Consider the following 21,450-nt stretch of genomic DNA (forward strand, 5'->3'; position numbering starts at 1 on the left):
TGATAACTCAGTTATTTATCTCTTTCTGGACTTCTTGGCATATCTGCAAAAACAGAGGACGTCCTTTGACGGAGTCAAACACAAGCTCCAGGAGTTAAAGGGGTCGTGACCTACCTCGCTCGCTGGCGATTGATCTATGGTCAGCGTACCAGGTTCTTTGCCTCTGTAGCTGAGGCGTAACAATGGATCTAGACTAAACGCCGCACTGTGAATGTAGTACCCACCAGGATGGATCTTTCAGTTTGTATAGCCCTTACGAAAGTGTATTGCTCATTAGGTGGCTAATATTTAGGAATTTTGCTATTTTTTTCCTGTTGATTTCTGGGATTTAACCCTGTGTAAACCCCAAGATGAGCCCTGCCATTTGTTATCAATCCTTTTACTGTTATTTCCTACATGGTATTAGTATATACACATAAGGGGACTTAGCACTTTCGTAGAAGATAATGTGAGGGTGTATATACTTAGTAGCCTGTTAATGGTAGTTTTTTTTCCACCTTAATACCTCATGTGTAGCTAAAGTATATGTAGGCAACTGAGGTATCCCCCCGCAAATTCTATAGCCACACTGGACATTGGTTTTTGCACTTTGCTCGGTTGTCTGTTCCACAGCCAGTTGTGGCTTTCTCTACCTATTTCTATATACTATATATAACTATGTCACATTGTTTGTATTACTTGAATTGTTTTTTTGCAGCTAAACTTCCCTATAATCTTATTATTTGTCCTTGTTCACTGTACCATTATATTGAGGATTTAAATTCACATCATCCTGGAAGGGTGGATGAAGCCCCAAATTTCCACATAACGGTATTCCCTAAGAAAAAATGACTGGAGTGACTTTTATGTCATGGAAGGTTTGGAGTATGGACTCTGCTAAAAAATGTTCAGTGACTTTTTCACAAATACGATTACAGATGTCCCATATTCTCTGTTTACAAGAGACATACCTTACTTGAGCAACTACTCAAACCATACTAAAACCATGGGTACAATGGTCCTATCATATGTGCCATACATATTACTCCATGGGGTGTCCCTTTTAATCCGCAGTTGCATTCAGCAGGATCCTGAACAGACTTCTAGTGGATCCAGAGGGTAGATTTTATACTTGTGAAAGCAAAGATAAATAATGTACCATATGTAATTCTTTGTTTCTATAAGTGACCACCAGCATCTGTGGTCCTCATTGTGAAGAGTACATCTTTTGTTACTTCCTACCTTGCTGGTGTAGTGTGCATGGGGGACATGAAGATGATCATAGATTCCCAACTGGACAGGTTCAGGGTCAGGGTCTGGTACTCGGGGGGGGGGGGGGGGGATGTGGCAATCAGGGGGGGACAGGCAATATGGGGCTATTCCTGGAGGCCCATGCCACGTATCTTGATACTGGTATGAGACACTTTTAAATCTTATTTACGAGGGTGTTTGAAGTCATCCATCTCTTTTATTTAAGAGCACCATGGCTAGGCTAGAGGAGAAGTTGGGGACACAATTCATTGACTTGGAGGGGCTTATCTTGATGATCACATTGACAATAATAGAGTCTACTGGTTAAAGGCTGGTAGAGAATACGAGCAGCTCCTGAAAGAAAAGGCGCAACACAGTCTTTTTTTTTCTGTAAACAATGTTTTTTTTCTTTAGCTGTTCGGCTCCTTAGCTCTTCTGACAATCTTGCACTCTCTAAACCCCTGGATGTGCTTGACAGATTCAGACAATTTTAGAGTGCCTTATATGAATTACAGGTCATCTATACTACCAAAGAGTTGCGGGCTTATTTAAATACCATTATTTTCCCACAGCTTGCTAAGGATCACGTGTCTATTAGAAGTCCCTATCACTTCAGACGAAATAGCAGAAGCCTTGTCATCTATGGCTAAAAGCAAGGCACTAGGCCCAGGTGGTCTTCCAATTAAAGTTTATGTGCAATACAGCGATTTAGTAATCCCGCAGTTGCTCTTTCTTTATGGGAGGGTATTTGCAGACAGTCGCTTTCCAGATTCACTTAATGAGGCCACCACAGATTTTAAAAAACCCTGAGCATTGCGACTCATATCAACCCATTTCACTATAAAATACAGACTACAAGGTTATTACCAAAATCCTGTGGACTAGTATACATGACCTTATACACTCAAACCAGTAAGCCTTCATGCCTGGAAAGTCTACTTCTGACAATATCGGAAGGGTTTGGTAGTCACTCATACTGGTTGGAAACAGAGTAATTGGGCACTGGCACCCCTTGCAGCTGCTAAAGCCTTTGATTCCATTGGATGGCCTCACCTGCTGGAGGTTTTGTGATATTTTGGGTTTGGAGACTCATTTTATTAGGTGGATATTTATATGTAACATGCCTATGCCCAATGTCTTAGTAAACAGGCTGCTCTCTACGTCTTTCCCTCTGAGCATGGGGATGCAACAGGGTTGCCCACTCTTGCCCCTCCTATTTGCTGTGGCAGTTGAGCTCCTTGCCTAGGCTGTTCTACAGGACCTTGATTATCTGGGTATTAACACTGGCCCTAGGGAAGACCACATTGGTTTATATGTGGACGATCTGATTTTATCCCTATCTGACCCACAGAAATCCATTGCATATGCTGTCTTCCTTATTGATAAGTTTGGAAACTTCTCTTGTTTGTATGTAAAATACCAAAAGTTCACCTTTTTTACCCCTCCACGTAAGAGGATAGTTTATAGGTAAGGAGATATGGCATCTTGGTATTTTTCCCAGCTCTAAGTACTTTGGTGTGCATGTCTCTAGAGACAATACACATAGCTATGACCTAAATATTACCCCATTACTTACCTTTTTCAAAGTATAGAGTCCCTTACCTCTGTTGGTTGTGAGGAGAATTAAAGGGGTGGTCTCGCGAAACCAAGTGGGGTTATACACTTCCGTATGGCCATATTAATGCACTTTGTAATGTACATTGTGCATTAAATATGAGCCATACAGAAGTTATTCCACTTACCTGCTCCGTTGCTAGCGTCCTCGTCTCCATGGTTCCGTCTAAATTCGCTGGCAGCTTGCTTTTTTAGACGCGCTTGCGCAGTCCGGTCTTCTCCATTCAGCACGAGCCGCTTCAGTGTGCTCCCCGCTACAGCTCGTCTGCGCATGCGCAGACGAGCTGTCACTGCTCGGGAGCGCGCTACAGCGGCCATTCTGCACCATCCTCTGTTAGAGGAAGGTGCAGAAACTGGAGCTGCCCAGCGGAGAAGCCCAGCCCAGCCCAGCAGCCCCGAGAAGCCTCCCAGGTAAGTGATTTGTCGGGGGGGGGCTGCCGCTGCGCCGGGCTGCGCCGGGGGGGCTGTCGCTGCGCCGGGGGGGCTGTCGCTGCGCCGGGGGGGGCTGTCGCTGTGATGGGGGAACTAGCGCTAGGCCGGGGGGGGGGGCTGCCGCTGCGATGGGGGGGCTGTCGCTAGGCCGGGGGGGGGGGCTGCCGCTGCGATGGGGGAACTAGCGCTAGGCCGGGGGGGCTGTCGCTGCGATGGGGGGGCTGTCGCTAGGCCGGGGGGGGCTGCCGCTGCGATGGGGGGGCTGTCGCTAGGCCGGGGGGGGCTGTCGCTAGGCCGGGGGGGGCTGCCGCTAGGCCGGGGGAACTAGCGCTGGGCTCCGGGGCCTTCACCTGGGCTGAGGGTCTAGCGCTGGGGAGCCGGGGGCTAGCGCCGGTTACCTGCTGTCTGGTCGGCGGCTGCGGGGCGTCTGGTCGGCGGCTGCGATGCGTCCGGTTGCCATGGAGACACAGCTGGCGGCGTCTCGGGAGCGCGCACGTCGGGCTGCAGCGAGCGACGGGGAAAGAGCCGGCGGCCATCTTGAGGAAACTTTTATAAGTTGCTGAAACGCTGGAACGGTAAGTACGAACCAGCTAGAAATGTCATTTACAGGGGTAATTAGTAATGTATGTTTAATGGGGGGGACTGGGCAAAAAAAAAATTTAACTGCTTCCTCGAGACATCTCCTTTAATCTCCTCAAAATGATTGTGCTTCAAAAATTCCTATGTAGTTTTTAGAAAAGACAGACTGTGTAGTAGTGCAAAGGTTTTAAATAGTCAATTCTTTATTGTCCTTTTGTGTGGTGGAAAGCACATACCAAACTATGGTTATTATAGACCCTTCAATGTTTTAAAGACATGGCGTGCACAGCCCTACTCAACTTTAGGCTTTAGTAGATGGCAGGTCAGTTAAGACATTTACAGCACTGGCTCTTGGAGAGCCCTCTACCGAACACCAAGCACCACCTGAAACTGATGAGCCTTGGGCACACAGGGCCCTAAAGGCCTAATTTCTGTATTATATTCTCACCTTATTCAGTCCAAAATTGCTTTTGAGGTTGGAAGACAATGGCAGCAGATAGTAAACTTATTCAGCTATATATCTTGCATCAGTGTTACTTTATGCCTACTAGGATCTATAAAATAGGTAGAATTCCAAACTCACAGTGTCATTGATGCTTAATACCTAATGCAAACTTTGAACATTTAATGTGGAATTGCCCTGTAATCCAGGACTTAAAAAAAAAATATTGGCTGTTTTATACACCTCAGCTCCCAAAACCCACAATGGTCAAAAAGTAATCTGCACTTCAGAATGGTACCCCGAAAGTATAAGCTTGTCCTGCAAAAAAGCAAGCCCTTCAATAGAGCTCCATACACTAAAAAATAAAAAGTTCTGGCTCCCAGAATATGTTGACACAAAATACAGAAATAAAAAAGTGATTTTTTTTTTTTGCCAAACTAGTAAAGCATACAATTATGGTAATACCCAACTTCTATGGTTTTTGTATCAACCCGCAGACAAACTTAAAGGGGTTGTCCCACGCCGAAACGGGTTTTTTTTTTTTTCAATAGCCCCCCCGTTCGGCGCGAGACAAACCCGATGCAGGGGTTAAAAAAAAAATCGGATAGTGCTTACCTGAATCCCCGCGCTCCTGTGACTTCTTACTTACCTTGAGAAGATGGCCGCTGGGATCTTCACCCTCGGTGGACCGCAGGTCTTCTGTGCGGTCCATTGCCGATTCCAGCCTCCTGATTGGCTGGAATCGGCACGTGACGGGGCGGAGCTACGAGGAGCCGCTCTCCGGCACGAGCGGCCCCATTCAGAAAAGAAGAAGACCGGACTGCGCAAGCGCGTCTAATCGGGCGATTAGACGCTGAAAATTAGACGGCACCATGGAGACGAGGACGCTAGCAACGGAACAGGTAAGTGAATAACTTCTGTATGGCTCATAATTAATGCACAATGTACATTACAAAGTGCATTAATATGGCCATACAGAAGTGTATACCCCCACTTTGTTTCGCGGGACAACCCCTTTAACATGTCACTTATATAGCAAAAGAAAGCAAAAAAAAGTCTTTATGTGCTCTTGTTGTGGGGCAGGTGACAATAGAGTACTGACGACCCAAAGGATGGCTGATGATCAAGTGATATTTTCCAAAGTTCTTTTATTCTGATATGGAGATATTACACTGAAAAAACTATAAAAAAATACATGCAACGCGTTTCGGTGTATACAAAACGCCTTTATCAAGCTTGATATTGTCACCTGCACCACGACAAGAGCACATAAGTCCTATTTTTTGCTTTCTTTAGCTTTGTACTTCCCCATCTTGGGAGTCAAATTTATGGCATTCCTATGTGCTGCTCTCCATGCCTTATGGATTGTTTGTGGAGGCAAAGAAACACTGGTTGAGCCTATCCTGAATCTCGGGTGCAAGCGGGGATCTCTGATGTTGGAGACCCCGCTTGGCACCTGGTGAGTCCCCTCTACATTTGAATTTGCTGGATTACCTTTTGTTTTAAAATGCATCAAGGCGTTGTCTATTACAACCTATTTATGTCACATATTGCATAGTTAGGCCTTAGTCAGACGGGCGTTTTTAGCCGCGATTTGCGCATGCGCATGCGTCCGGCGATTTTATAAAACCATTGCTTTGCAATGGTATCGGACACATGAGCGCTTTTTATGCGCTCGGCCGATAAATTATAGAACAGAAATCGCAGATCGCACCTATGTGCGATCTGCGATTCCTGTTCTCTTCTCTATATGTGCTCAAAGGGGCCGGCGGCAGCAGCGCCGACCCCATTGAGAACATATAGAAGACAAATCATTCTTCTCTGCCACAGCTGTAACAGCTGTGACAGAGAAGAACGATGTTTGCCCATTGAATTCAATGGAGCCGGCAATACAGCCGCTCCATTGAAAGCAATGGGCTGCCGGCGTGCGCGGGGTGAATTGTCGGGAAGGGCTTAAATATATAAGCCCTTCCCTGCAATTCATCCTAAAATGTGTTAAAATAAAAAAAAAATGTATACTCACCTTTCCGCTGCAGCCGGAGTCCAGCTGTGGCCGCTGTCAGTTCTCCTGAACTGCTTCTCGGCACTATTCAGCCGGCGGGGCTTTAAAATCCCCGCCTGCTGAATGATCTGCCTCTGATTGGTCACAGCCCTGACCAATCAGAGGCAGGTTTCACTCACACATCCATTCATGAATTCATGAATGGGTGAGTGACTGCTGCCTCTCAGTGCTGAGCCAATCAGGGGCAGGTCTGACTCATCCATTCATGAATTCATAAATGGGTGTGAGTGAGACCTGCCCCCTGATTGGCTCAGCGCTGAGCCAATCAGGGGGCAGGTCTGACTCACACCCCCTTCACACCCACTGCAGGACGGCCGCGCGGAGCTCCGGCTGCCGGGAGAAGGTAAGTATATATATATTTTTTATTTTTACACATTTTAGAATGAATTGCAGGGAAGGGCTTATATATTTAAGCCCTTCCCGACAATTCATCCCGGGCTCGCCCGCAGCGCATTGCTTTAAATGGAGCCGGCAGTATTGCCGTCTCCATTGAATGCAATGCGCTGGACAGCTCCGGCCCGTTTCTAATGAAACGCGGCTAGGAGCAGATTTTCGGGCGATTTGCGGGCGACTTGCGCGCACCGGTCACGCGATTTGCGGATGCGCATCTGTCATGCGATCCGCAAATCGCGTGAAAAAACGCCCGTGTGACTAAGGCCTTAATGCTGTAAATTAAAATCATGCCAGAACTTCTGTTTTTAATCACTGCACCTTAACTTCAACAAACATAACAAGAGAGCAATAAGTCACATGTAACCCAAACCGCTGTTAAAGTAAAAGTAATATTGAAATCTGCTGTGAAAGTAAAACTTTCAATTTTGTGCTCCACTTTGCTTTATTTCCATTTGCGTTTGCTGTGAAACGTCTCAAGAGTTAACAGACCTTCTAAATGTTTTTTTTTTTTTTTGAGAGGCACGGTTTTTAAAATGGCTTGATTTATGGAGCTTTCTAGCATATAGGCTTCTCAGTCACTTCATAACTAAATTGGTTAAAAATAAGATTTTCAATATTTTCTTCAAAATTAGAGAAATTTTCCCTATACTTGGAAACTTTCTGATGTCCAAAATAAAAAGGAAACTTATAAGATTATGCCAACATAGGATAAACAGTAGAGTTGAGCGAACATACTCTGGCGAGCTTGATGCTCGTTCGAGTATTAGCGTACTCGATGGTGCTCGTTACTCGAACGAGCATCAAATCGTGTTCGACCGCACCCCAGTTTTTGGCTCCTCCCCGCTGTGACGTGAGAGAGAGAACGAACCAAGAAGAAAAAAAAAGCTTGGCACCCGACGTCCCACATACAAAAATGGTCGAGTCTCCCATTCTAGTCAATGGGGTTCGTTACTCGAGTAGAGCTCTCGAATTTTACGAAAAGCTCGACTCGAATAACGCGGACCGAGCATTTGGGTGCTCGCTCATCTCTAATAAACATATGGTAAATGCTAATTATTAACTAACTGTCTTACAAGCAGAAAAAATCATTTTTGAAAACTAAAATTTTGAAAACGTTAAATTTTCACAAAATTTTAGGGTTTTCTTTTTAATGAACACAAAACTTATCAACCAAAATTTTATGACCAAGTCCTGTGTATGTGCATGTCCATCCAAGAGTTGTGCCTTATTCCCAGTTTTTTCTTGACCTTAATCACTACATAAAGTATAATGTATCACAAAAAAAAGTTTTCAGAATCTTTTGTATCAAGTAAAAACATTCCAAACTTATTACCGCACAAAATGATACATGTCAAATCAGAAAGGCCAAAACTGGGTTGTAAGGGAAAGAGGTTAAAATACAACGTTATTTATCCAGCTAAGTAAATGCTGTAAAAAAAATCAAGACCGTTAACCTTAATTTATCATCTCACTTACAAAAAAAGTAATAAAAAATTAATCCTGTACTACAAAAAACAACCCTTCACTTTCCACCATTAGTAGTAAAACAAAATATGGGGCCTAGAATATAGCATCTCAAAGCTATTTTTTTTCTTTTTAATAAAGTTTTTTTTTTAATATATTGTAAAAGTAGTAAAACCTTTACAAAGATTCTATGAATTCGGTACATTAAATGACACCATTAAAAGAGAACCCAAATGTCACAAAAAAAAACAAGCTGTTGTCAAGGGAAGTATAAAAAGTTATATCTAGAGATGAGCGAACCTACTCGTTTCGAGTAATTACTCGATCGAGCACCGCGGTGAAAAGATTCGGGGGGAGGCGGAGCGGGGGGTAGCAGTGGGGAACAGGGGCGAGCCCTCTCTCTCTCCCTCTCCCCCCCACTCCCCGCTGCAACCCCCCACTCACCCATGGCACCCCCCGAATCTTTTCGCCCCAGTACGGAAGTACTCGAAAATCGCGGTGCTCGGGCGAAAAAGGGGCGTGGCCGAGTAGGTTCGCTCATCTCTAGTTATATCCCATTACAGTCAGGGATTCAAGATGAAAACGGAAAATGACTACGACCGGAAAAGGTTAAATATCTGTTTAGGTAACCGTGTATTCTTTAATCTTTTCTTCTTGGTTGACTGGTTTGCATTATTAGTCTCATTTTAACACAAAGCTGTCAAATATTTCAAATATTAACTTGAATATTCATTACTAGCTTTCCACCGATAGGGTAAAACTGCTCCTCTTAACTTCCTTCCCTAAAGAGATGTGTCAGGATGATATACCTCTAAGCATGTTTGATTTGATTGCATTTAATTAAATGTATTAGTATGCAAGAATATATTTTTCTTTCATTGGCGCTTTGTTGAGTTCTGGAGCTCTGCCAAGCGGCTAAGCATTAGGGAATTACTTTATTTCCCTCTTCCAGCTAAGAAGGTCTTTTACTCTCCAAGGATCTGATTAAAAGAAACTTCACTTTTCAGTGCATCTCAGATGCCTCGCAGTGACCTTTTCTTTGTGTGAATCTGTTTTTTCTCTTTACTGAAATATAAAGTGCTTATTAATCTCTGCCAGAATTAGAAAACAAGACAAAAATTGATTAGCTGGTTTTTCATTATGTGACTTCCAAATCATATGTAATGAAGCGAGTTGGGTGTCTGTCTCACTGATGATTTATTATGCCTTTTAATATACTAATAAAAAAGTTTGAAAAGTTGAAATGAATGAACTGATCCAATTTAATTAGATACTTGAATTGCATAACTTTCAAAGAAGTTACCAGCTCACTCAACTTGATATGGACCAAGGGGCTTTCATCTTTCGCCATTGTAAAAAAAAGGGCATGGGATTAAAACTCCTGCAGTCTAGCAGGAGCAGGTTGGGTCCTGAGCTGGAGGAGAAGACAAAAGCAGTATTTACCCACTTCTGCCTTCTCTTTTGCAGGCTTCAAAGCACTTAATGAGCGCTTTACAGAGAGTAGAGCGGGTGGCAGTGCAGTTTCCGGTACCCTCTGGCATGGCAGAGTTACCCAGTCTTAGGAGCTCTGTCAGTGAATATTGTCACACTAGGGGAATGTTTCGCCCTGTGACTGTGGCTTCTATGGGTGCCCCAATTACAGGGGAAAACTGTGAAATTTTTTTTTTAAATGACCATCTGGAGGACTTATGGAAAAATTGTTACAAAAATAAGTGTAAAAAATTACAAAATAAAAAAAATTAAGTAAAAATGTATTCAAAAAGAAACTGACCCACTGCCCACACCAATCTAAACCGTTGCAATATCCGCCCTGTAATCTGAGACTACAAACTTGTATATCGAAAACGTCCTAAACAAAATACGACGTCTAGTGGCGCTAGGCCACCATGTTAGTAGTTAGTGAGAAAACTACTGTTGAGTTAGTTTTATTCTACGGCCCCCCTCACACAGGCGTTCGGCAAAGCGCTTCGCTTTCGATCGTGCCACTTTGCCGCGATTTACTTTCATTTTTAGTTGCAGCATTGCAGTAAATAGAACAGACTCTGATCGAAAATCGCGGCACTGGAAAGCGCCGGAATCAAGTGCTTATCTGAGAGTCTCCATTGAAAACAATGGGAGCGTTATACCGCGATTGTGGAAAAAAAACACCTGTGCGAGGGAGGCCTAAGGCCACTCTTATACAGGTGTGTTTTTCTGCGTTTAACGCTGCAAGTTCAGCGCAGTGCTAAACGCGGTGAATCACTACCATTGATTTTAATGGGGCTTTTTAGACGAGCATTAAAACGCAGTGTTTTTCAAGCGCTGTCTGTTCTATTTTCATGCATGTCTGCATTTTAAAATGCAATGCTTTGCCCATTGAAATAAATGGGGTACATTTTCAGCGGTGCTGAAAACGCGGTAGAATATGTTTACCGCGTTTTTGACTGCATTTTCAGCTGCGCTTTTTCAGTTTTGGCATCATCCGCTTGCTTGGGTGCGTTTATAACTATGCTGAAAATGCAGTCAAACGCTGTCAAATTCTCATGTCAACGCATCTGAAAATGCAGTAAATGCAGCATTTTTACAAGCGCATGTGTGAGAGTGGTCTTACATACATCACATAAAGTTACTTGCAAATAAGGGAGATGGAACAATACTTCTACATCGCCACCTATTAGAAAGCACGATTCCTGCAAGTCAATGTTAGACTCTTTATACGAGCCTTGTAACAATGACTGGGAATTGAAATCCAAGCCAGAATCCATACACAGATAGCTGTTTCGGGGTGTTTGCCCCTCATCAGTGTGCAGTAGGTTTCTGGCTTGGCTAGTGAGCGGCCTGTGATGTGGGTCAGGAACGCTATCTTTTCTCATTAGAGAGAGCACTTAGAAGGTGAGTGAGGAGACTAATATGGCTATTCATGCTCCTCTGGTTAATATGCAAATAAGGGAGATGGAACAATACCTCTGCAGCGCCACCTATTAGAAGCCAGCATTTTTGCAAGTCAACGTTAGACTCTTTATACAAGCCTTTGTACAAGAAAAGATAGTGTTCCTGACCCACATCAAAGGCCTCTCGCTAGCCAAGCCAGAAACTTACTGCACACTGATGAGGGGCAAACACCCCGAAATAGCTGTCTGTGTATGGATTCTGGCTTGGCTTTCAATTCCCAGTCATTGTTGCAAGGCTCGTATAAAGAGTCTAACATTGACTTGCAGGAATACTGCTTTCTAATAGGTGGTGCTGCAGAGGTATTGTTCCATCTCCCTTATTTGCATATTACCCAAAAGAGCATTAACAGCCTTATAAGTCTCCTCACTCACTCACCTTCTAGGTGCTCTCCCTAAGGAGAAAAGATAGCGTTCCTGATAACGTTGCTTAAATTTAACAATCTAGCTAAGGGTGGTTTCACACATTGTTTTTAGGTAAAATGTTGACTTTGTGATATTTTTACATTTTTGTTTTCAGTTAAAAAACAAAAACAAAACCACTCAGCAGCCAGATGTTGGGTGTAGATCAATAAGGAATTGCGAAACAATACAAAAATTGTGAGTTTTTTTGTTCAGTTCTCCATTTTTGATGCCATACTTGAGCCATGGCTTCTTTTCACAAATGCAAAATGCTCTAGATGTGGGAATTTTCTGCAGTAGCTTCCCCCTCCAGACTTCTTTATGGGTGAAAAAAAGCTGAAAAAGTAGGTCTGTGTTTAACTAAAGAAAAAGGCACCAAAAGAGCAAAAATAAAAAAATTATTGTAAAATGTACTTAAAAAGTCACAAAAAGCCTAAAATATGTGGAAGAAGCCTAATAAAGTAGTTGACCTCAAGCCATTTACTCACTAAAAATCTAAGCAGCTTTCAAATGACACGGTTAACAAATGCTGAAGAGCAAACATTAAAAAGCTCATATATTACATAACCTTGAGCTGACTTTTAAGCAGTGCAGTTTCCATTGAAGGTTACTGGTTGTGTCCTTGAGTAAAATTCATTCTGCTTCAATCAAAAATTCTTTGTTCTACAAAGCATTAAAGATAAGCTAAGAGTAAAACAGGTAGATGGGAACACTTTTAACAGAGCTCTGGGAATTTTTTTTTTTTTTAACACTAAATATCTGAAGTAAACATTAGTTGAAGAGCAGCACTGCCATAGTAGAGAGAAATTCTAATTAACTCTGATTACTAGAAATGCATTGCATAGGTTATATATCCTATAGGGCTACAGCTTAAGTACAATTAATATAATACCGTAATTGACATTCGCAAAGCAAAATACTCTTTGGAAGGGAATTCAAATATAAACCTTAAAATAAGTTAAAATACTGCCCCTTTTCATAATAGTCCAGCTACCCTCTACATTTCAGTTACATCAGCTTGTTTAATTACCTTTATCTGAAAAATATATAAATTATAGTTCAATGTATAGTTTGGATAACTGACGAACCCGACGAAAAATGTAAGACGCTTTTACAAAATTATGCATTTAAAACAAACAGTAGCTGGAGTGGGGGCCTTAGAGTTAAACTAACTCAACAGTAGCTTTCTCACTCGCTACTAACATGGTGGCCTAGTGCCACTATACATCACAATAATGCACATACATGTACCCAACAGTGTGTCCGTTTAGGGGCATTCTTCCCTGTCAGACTTGTGGCCATACTGCAGCCTGGTCTACCCAGATGTCAGGCTTTCAGCCTCCCTCTCAAGTAGTAGCTCCAGCTCTCTCTCAGAGCCTTGCCTAGCTCTGGCTTTCAGCAGCAGCACTGTTCTGGCTAGTAGCAGCTCTTCTGTCTTAGAAGCTTTCAGCAGCAGCTCTCTCTCTCAGCAGCAGCTCTGCTCCAGCTTTCAGCAGGGAAACTCAATTTGTCTGGAGTTTTCACTCCAAACACACCCACACAGCTGTCCCTGCTGATCAGCACACAGTCAAGCCCCCTTAAAGACCATCATGTATACTGTACTTTTACATAGATCTGCATGCTTGCAGTATTCTCCTCCATTTTCTTTTCCATAGGTGACACCTGAGCCTGAAGTGTGTAAATCTGCTTTGATAAGATTCTCTTGGTTTCTGTATCTTCCTCTAATTGCTCAAGGAACACTTTCCTCTCTTTGCGACAGACGGCCCTTTAAATTTCTGTAATCTGCAGCAAAACACCTCTGCAACATACACTGGCTCTAGACATCAGCACATCATTTGTCCCTTTGGCGAAAAGTCCTTAAACCTCATCTGGATATCCTGCTGTTGCCGCAAGCAACCAAACATGGCTGCATCCTCCACCATATGTGGCAATCTGGGGGATTATCACCTGCTCATGGTCGCTGTTTTTCATCCTGAGACAGCAGCACCCCGAAGAGCCACATCCAGGCCAGTTTGTGCTGAAAATAAAGCAGGGCCAATTATTTTGAACATAACACAGGTATCAGTACAGGCTTTAAGCTATTATTACCATCATAGCATACACATTATGCACAGTCCATCATTATCATTCTATTCAAGCAGTCCTCTCAGGTGCGTCTTTCTCTGCCGAGATCTTCAGCCTCTAGTACCACAAACATATGTTCATTCCAGGAGTTATCTCAGGGCAGCCGGTCACTATATACCCCTCTCTGGAATCTAAGATGCCATCTGAGTTCTCCTTAATGCTGGATGAGACTAATGTCTCTGGCATGAGGACATGTATATAACTAATTGAATCCACTTTCCATATAGGTGATGGCTACCTTCCCCCTAAACCCCCCATCCCTGTACAATGACTTCTGCACAGGTCAAAGACGATCCCTAGAACAGACTCCCATAGAAGTTAATGTGTCAGTTCCTGCCCATTGTGTGAATGGCCCATAAGGCTGCTGTAAATTATATCTCTAAAAAGCAGGATGACAGCCACAATAATTATGTACAGACAATGGTATAAAAAAAATTACGAACAGAAAATTAATGAATTAGAAAAATGGAGTACGTTTCACTAGTTTGTTTTAATAAGTAAAAAAAATATATATATAGAGGTGATACATATCCTTTAACACCTTCCAGCCTATATAAATCGCGACATGTCATCTGACTCTTGCAATATTATTGCGGAGAGACCGACGCATTGCCATGGCAACAGGACACCAGATACAGGCGTCCTGCATAGCCATTGCCCATGATCGCGGTAAAAAGCGATAAAGCATTGCAGGACAGAAGTCCTGCAATGCCTTATCATAGTGATCATAGGTGCTATGCTGTAAGTTCCCCACAGGGACACAAATAGTGTAAAAAGGAAAAAAAAAATGTGTTTTTTTTTTCCCATATCAGCATTTTTTTTTTCTATTAAAATCCCACATATTTGGTATTGCTGAATCTGTAACAACGCATAGAATAAGTCAATCATGCTTATTAGCCTGCACAGGAAAAGGTGTAAAAAAAAAAACTCCTAAAAAACGGAGGCAAAAATGATAGTTTTTTTTTTCATTTTGTCTCTCAGAAAACGTATATGTAGCCCAAAATGTTTCCAATAAAAACTACATCTTATCTCACAAAAAATAAGCCCTCACAAGAGCTCTGTCTATGAAAAAATAAAGTTATAGAACTTTGAATACAGTGATTTAGAAAAAAATAATTTCCAAAAAAAAGGTTTTTATTGCAGAAAAGTGGAGAAAACTAAATAATATATAAGACTTTTGTTATCATTGTAATTGTACCGTTCCGCAGAAAAAATGTATTGTGTCGTTTATGCTGCATGATTAGCGCTCTAAAAACAAACCCCAAACATTTATTTCAGAATTGGTGTGGTTTTTCTCCCTGCTATCTTAAAAAAAAAAAAAATGATGAAAGTTTTACAATATAGTCTATGTACCCAAAAATGGAACCAATAAACACTACAGTCTGCCTCACAAAAAACAAGCCCTTATACGGCCGCGCCGACGGAAAAATAAAAAAGTTATGGCTTTTGAAAAATGGAGATGAAAATTCACCGAAAATCATTGCGTCCTTATGCCCAAAATAGGCCATGTCCTTAAGGGGTTAAAGAACCCCCATAGGGTAATGGGGTAGGGTGTTGAGCAATCTATTATGATTTATGGTTTCTGGTGGAGGTTGAGTGATATGGAAAAATGATCATGAATTAGGTTTTCTGCATGTTGAGTTTTAGCCTGGGTTCTCACAGGGTGTATTCCCAGTGGAAATCTTGCAGTTTGGCCGCAGTGAAAAACCGCAAGATTTCCGCCAGGAAAGCGCTGCTTCAAAACCTGTGGCACTTAGCTGCGGGTTTTGAAGTGGCCCGGCCACACGCTGTTCTGTTGCGGCCGACGCTCCCATAGAGGAGACCGCAGCGGAATAAAAAAAAAATGGACATACTGCGGCCGGCGAATCTGCACCGCAACGCCGGGATTAGCGGCCGCAGGCGGATTTGCCATGGCGAAATTCCGGACGGAATTTCCGTGGCAAATCCGCCCTGTGTGAACTCAGCCTTAGAAAGTAGCAGGTGGGTACAGCTGATGGACACTCTGGGGTTATGGACAGTAGAGCGTAACATCTGGTCTAGAGAAGTAGATTGGAGTGTCATAAACGTAGAAGTGGTGTATAAAGAAGCCTTACTTTCTTTGAGCGCTAATAGTTCCTGAATGCTGCTATACATGTAGGGCATTGGTTACAACTCAGAAGCTGAGCTTTGCATAACCAGAGCTGGATCTCTGCTGTAACTGACAGCTATTGGGATCAGAGTTAACCAACTTAACCCCTTACATGTCAGTGGTGACTGCGACATATAAGTGGGAGCCCCCTCCCAACCTCTCCGCAGCAATGTGATTTGGGAGCTGTCGACTTGTTGCATTGGAAGATGAAGGCCAAATAATGGCCTCTGGGACTGCCATCTATAGTGAATGATTAGGCCTGGTCTGAGACCAGACCTTATAAGCCTTGGGGTGTGTTCACATGGCGGTTTCTACAATCCGCCTGTAAACCCACAGCACAAATTCATGGCTATTCTGCTGCAGATCCATACACTGATTTAGCCCAGTCAATGGGTAATATGTGTGGCATTTCCATGCAGATCCACATGGAGAAGTGACATGTCATAATTTCATGTGGATCCATACAGAAATCTGTCAGAAATTCCACATTTAGATTTTGGCAGAGCTAAAGCCGCATATGAATTCACGGCACGATGGCTGCAGATGTCTGCCACAGTTTTACAGATAGATTCTCCATGGAAGATTCTGCAGCGGAATCCACTGTGTCAACATACCCTTACCGTGTGTTACGGAAATGACCGTTTGAGATGCTACACTGCTCCACTTTAACACTACAGTGTATTATCTAAGCAATTGCATCTTCAAGTCTCCTCGTGGGAAGACTAAATATGGTAATAAAGTGCGAAAAAATCATGTTCAAAGAAACACCAGTTTACCAATAAAACATGATCTATAATTGAGATAAATACAGTAAAAAGGGCTATATCATGTATCCCTGCATTTATACCTGATACTATAAAGTCACTGTTGTCTATCCTATATGGTGCACACCATAAAATAAATAAATAAGAATAGAATAGCTATAGAAAAATAACTGGTTTTGATCATCTGGACTTTCAAGCAGAATAAAGAGATCAAAAAATTGTATGCACCTCAGAATGGCAACAATGAAAGCGTCAACTCATCCCGCAAAAACAAAAAACAAGCCTTGCTTACCTCTGTAGATGAAAAATAAGTCATGGCAATGCTAGAAAAAATGCAAAAGTGGTAAAAGATTCCCTGCTCTGTCTCACCCTTGTTCCATGGGTACTGGCTGTTGCTGGAGCGTTTTGGGCTTTTGTGGTGTTGTCTTGCTGCCCACCCATCGGAGGTACCAATTTTTCTAACCCTTTATTTAATTTGCTTTACTGTTAGTCTCTCTGCACTATGAAACACCTTTCTGTTTTAACGTAGCATGGTATCCAAAAATCATTCTAGCAAAATCTGCACTCCAAAATCCAAAATAGCGCCCCTTCTCTTCTGAGCCCTCCCATTTGCCCCAACAGCAATTTCCATCCACATATGGAACATTTGGATCCTCAGGAGGAATTGGGTAACAATTTCTGGGGTGCTTTTTCTCCTATTGCCCGTCATAAAAATTTAAACCGCTTGTGAGGTCAAACACTCAGTATACCCCTTGATGAATTCCCTGAGGGGGTATAGTGTCAAAAATTAAGTCTTTTTGAGGGATGTTTCTTGTATCTTGGCACCTCAAGTCACCTGCAAACCTAGAAAAATATAAAAGACTCTTCTCAGCTGAAATGTCACTCCTGCTTCTGCGGAATAAAAAGGACTATTTTGACACGGCATCTTTAAAGCTGCCTTCTATTTCTTCTGATGATTCATATGGTTGAGTAATCCAGATTTTTCCCACAGAGGAGGCGTAAATCCACGGTCTTTATACACTTAGAGTGCCGTTCAGCTTTGCCTATACATAAATCCACAGGGTGCTCCTTCATTTCTGATGCCTGTTTTTGAGTCCTGTTGCATACTAGGGCTTCATGTGGGACATTTCTAAAAACCGCAAATTTGTGGTAATATTGAGTTTACTTTATCTGCTAAGCTACTGCTGTTAAATTTTTTAAAAATTAACATGCCTACAAAAAAATATTTTAGAATTCTCACTTTATTTTTCATTTTTGTGAATCGCCTGGAGAATTTACGGACTACATAAAGACTTTTGTAAACGTCTATATAAGATCTATATATTTGAACCCAACATGCATCATCCCATCCGAAAAAGTCACTTCAGAATTAAATTGGTGCCTTAAAAATAGTTTTTGAATATTTTCTTCACAATTAAAAAAATTGCCCCATTATTTATAAACTTTTTGACATCCAAAAAATAAATATGCCAACATAAAGTTTATATATGGCAAATGCTTTTTATTAACTACATTGTGTGGTATAAGTATGTGACTTACAAGCAAAAATCGCAGCATGTTCTATTTCGGCACTCATGGCTTCCATTGAAGTCAATGGAAGCTGTTCAATCAGCAGCCTATCCACAGCTGTCACTGCGGACAGGCCGCGGAATCCGTATCATCTCCTAGCGAGAGCACGGCATCGTCTGTACTGCGCTGGTGCGCCGGCCAGCAAATCCGCATTACAGATAAAGTACACTGCGGACTGGTAAGAGGAGGTCACCGGACGGGCATCGGGTCGGATTCCGCTGCAGGATCCCACGAATGCAGAATCCGACCTAGCCGTATGCATTCGGCTTTACTTGTATATGCTAAAACATTCAAAAGTTTTTACCAGACACACTAACAGGTATCAGATTTCAACAATGGGGTTTGGTCAAGAAAGACAAAACTGGCTGCAGCGGGAAGGGGTTGAAACACCCTAAGATTGGCCAAAAGAACTATTCAGTGATTTGAAATAAGTGTGATAAGTGGGCATTATTTCCTACTTTTAGTTTTTTAGTTGCATTGTTAATCTAATTATAGATAGCAGCTACAAAGTACTTGATTTTGAAATGTAAGCATGATCTGATGTGCGTTCCAGGCAACAGTCTGTACTTGCTCTATACAGTATGTCAATAGTGGCGTTGTTGATAAAATCTGAACAAGAAATGCCAAAGCTGAATAATTAAATCACATGGTGCAATTGGATGTTTGCTTGAATAATCAACATGGCTACCTAGTATGTTGAAGCTTTTGAAAGCCCGTTTCAGTCTATACAGTGTTTTCTAAACCCTCCTAAAATATGCAATACTGAAAATCCTGTTCTCGAAGGAATACTCAGGGCAAAACCTTTATACTCTGCGAAATGTAGGGCTGGAGTATGTTTTACATGATACAGTGATCTTTTTTTGAATCCATACCCTTACCCCCCAAATCTTACAGTAAGTAGACGTTGTAACAGGACCTTACACCTCAGTAACCTGATTATGGAACTACAAATCCCCGTACTACGTTGTTTCGAGTCATGACAGGTAAAATAAATAAATCATGTTATTTGTATAGGGCCAACTTAGTCCGCAACGCTTTCAGGTAATTTATTTATTACCCCCCCCCCCCCCACCAAGTTGAGTACTTATTTTACCGACCTCGGAAGGATAGATGGCTGAATCAACCTTGAGCTGGGTACTTGAACCATGCGGTGATTAAACTCGCAACCTTCAGGTCATGAGCGAGGGCTTAGGAGTGCATTTCTGCTGCCTTAACACTCTGCGTCACACAAGGCTGTGGTCTGCGCCACCCGAGGCTCTGCTTACTGCATAGTATGCCCTGTTCTTATGTCTCTCTGTGTATATATAGCCTGTATGTCACGCAATAATAAAAATGATGTGACAGAGTGAGAACATAGAATCACATAATGGAAAAGTTGGAAGGGAGCTCTAGGGTCATCTGGTCCAACCCCCTGCTCAATACAGAATCACTAAGTAATCCCAGACAGTTGTCGGTCAGCCTCTGTTTGAAGACTTCCATTGGAGGAGAGCTAACCACTTCCCATGGCAACCTGTTCCACTCATTGATCACCCACACTGTCAGAAAGTTTTTTTCTAATAAATCTGTGTCTCCTCCCTTTTAACTTCATCACATTGCTTCTACTCTTTCCATGTGCTAATGAGAATAGGGCTTATCCGTCTGCACTGGAACTTAAGGCTGATTTACATGCAACGATTATCACTCAAAATTCATCTAAATGACTGCTTTTGAGCAATAGCTGTTGCATGTAAATGTGTGCCCATCGTGCACTTACCATGCACTTTTCATCCATTGCTGAGTTCAGCTCAGCAAAAAAAAAAAAAACATTAGTCCCTAATAAGAGAGACCGCATGCTGTCGGCAGCGCTGATAGCATTGTATGCAGCCTCCTGCCTGTGGCAGAATAAAAGCAATGTATTTAGAGAACAGACCACCCTCTGTTCTCTAAATACATGCAAATGAAGCTAGTAAGCTACTAATGGGCTGATTAGCCCATTAGTACCTAATGCAAAATGATCATTCAAAACTGTCAGTTCCTGAAGAATTTTGAGCAATCATCTTTGCGTGTAAACGGACCTTTATACTTCGCACTCACTCTGGCTTACAGGGATATGAGTGGTGAATGGAGGTGGGCAGGGAAAATAGGTTTGCATTAAAAATTAACCCATTGTTTTCCATAGGGCTTACAAGACGATAGAGGAGGAAGATTTAAAGTTTCCTTTAATATATGGAGAAGGAAAAAAGGTAATTGTTTTCGCATTTATTTCGTAACCTCAACTAACTAAAAATGTTTACCTTGCTGACGGTATACTAGAGAATAAGCTATCCCTAATTCACTTTTGTTGTCCTTTTTACTTCAATGAGAGAGCGCAATTTGTCAGAGCGACCGTTAAGAAAAGTAAAACGTTCTGAGCACGAACCACAATGCAGCGCCCATTCTTGCGACTGCTTTAAACAGAGCATGAGCGGGGGTTCGGGGAATTTCTATCCTCCTGGATAACTTCTTTAAAATATCTCACACTTTATTACAAACTTAGAAATATAGTATTTCATTTACTCAGTCGCTGATTTTATATTATTGTTCTAATAGATGTCAGCCAGAGAACATTGACAGTGAGCAGCAGAGTAAGGATCCTTTTACATGGACAGATTATCTGCTCATGCAAATGAGTGCTGAAAGCCAACGAACATGGCGGTCAGCACACTTTTATATTGTCCACAAAGGACATGTGTTTTCTGTATGAGGATGAACAATCGTTAATACATTTGTTAGCTAATTTGTCTTTTTACACAGTTTGATGATCAGGCAAATGTACATTTTGGTTGAATATTATTGGCTGATAATCGGGCCGTGTAAAATGCCCTTGAAGTGCTAATGTGAAAACATATGGGCTTAATAAAAGATACCGTATATACTCGAGTATTAGCCGACCCGAGTATAAGCCGAGTCAGTAAGTTTTACCACAAAAAAATTGTAAAACGTATTGACTCGAGTATAAGCCTAGCTGTACCTGAGTATATAGTAGGTAAAAAAAGAAAAAAAAGCAATACTCACCTATCAGCCAGCGTCTGTGTCCCCGGCGCGATGCTCTTCCCGGCGGTGCGACTAGCTGCTGCAGTCTTCTCCCCGGCTTGCTTTTGAAATCCCCGCTGTCAGCGCTGTGATTGGATCGAGCGCTGGCCAATCACAACCGGCGCTCGATAAACCAATCACAGCCATTCAGAATGACATCACTGAATGGCTGTGATTGGTTTATCGAGCGCCGGCTATGATTGGCCGGCGCTCAATTCAATCACAGCGCTGACGGCAAGGATTTCAAAAGCAAGCCGGGGCGAAGACTG

The 21,450-nt window shown here is 42.3% G+C and overlaps 1 protein-coding gene across 1 annotated transcript in view; it reads left to right on the top strand.

Moving 5' to 3' along the window:
* LOC136610641 (protein phosphatase 1H) overlaps positions 1-21,450 on the top strand; it is a 103,475-nt gene that overhangs the window by 67,149 nt on the left and 14,876 nt on the right. Inside the window, exon 7 of the mRNA XM_066589855.1 lies at positions 20,289-20,352. Within this exon, the coding sequence (XP_066445952.1) occupies positions 20,289-20,352 (64 nt within the window). The remainder of the gene's footprint in view (positions 1-20,288; positions 20,353-21,450) is intronic.

The sequence above is a fragment of the Eleutherodactylus coqui genome, chromosome 2 (genome assembly GCF_035609145.1).
Source record: "Eleutherodactylus coqui strain aEleCoq1 chromosome 2, aEleCoq1.hap1, whole genome shotgun sequence".
NCBI classification, from domain to species: domain Eukaryota; kingdom Metazoa; phylum Chordata; class Amphibia; order Anura; family Eleutherodactylidae; genus Eleutherodactylus; species Eleutherodactylus coqui.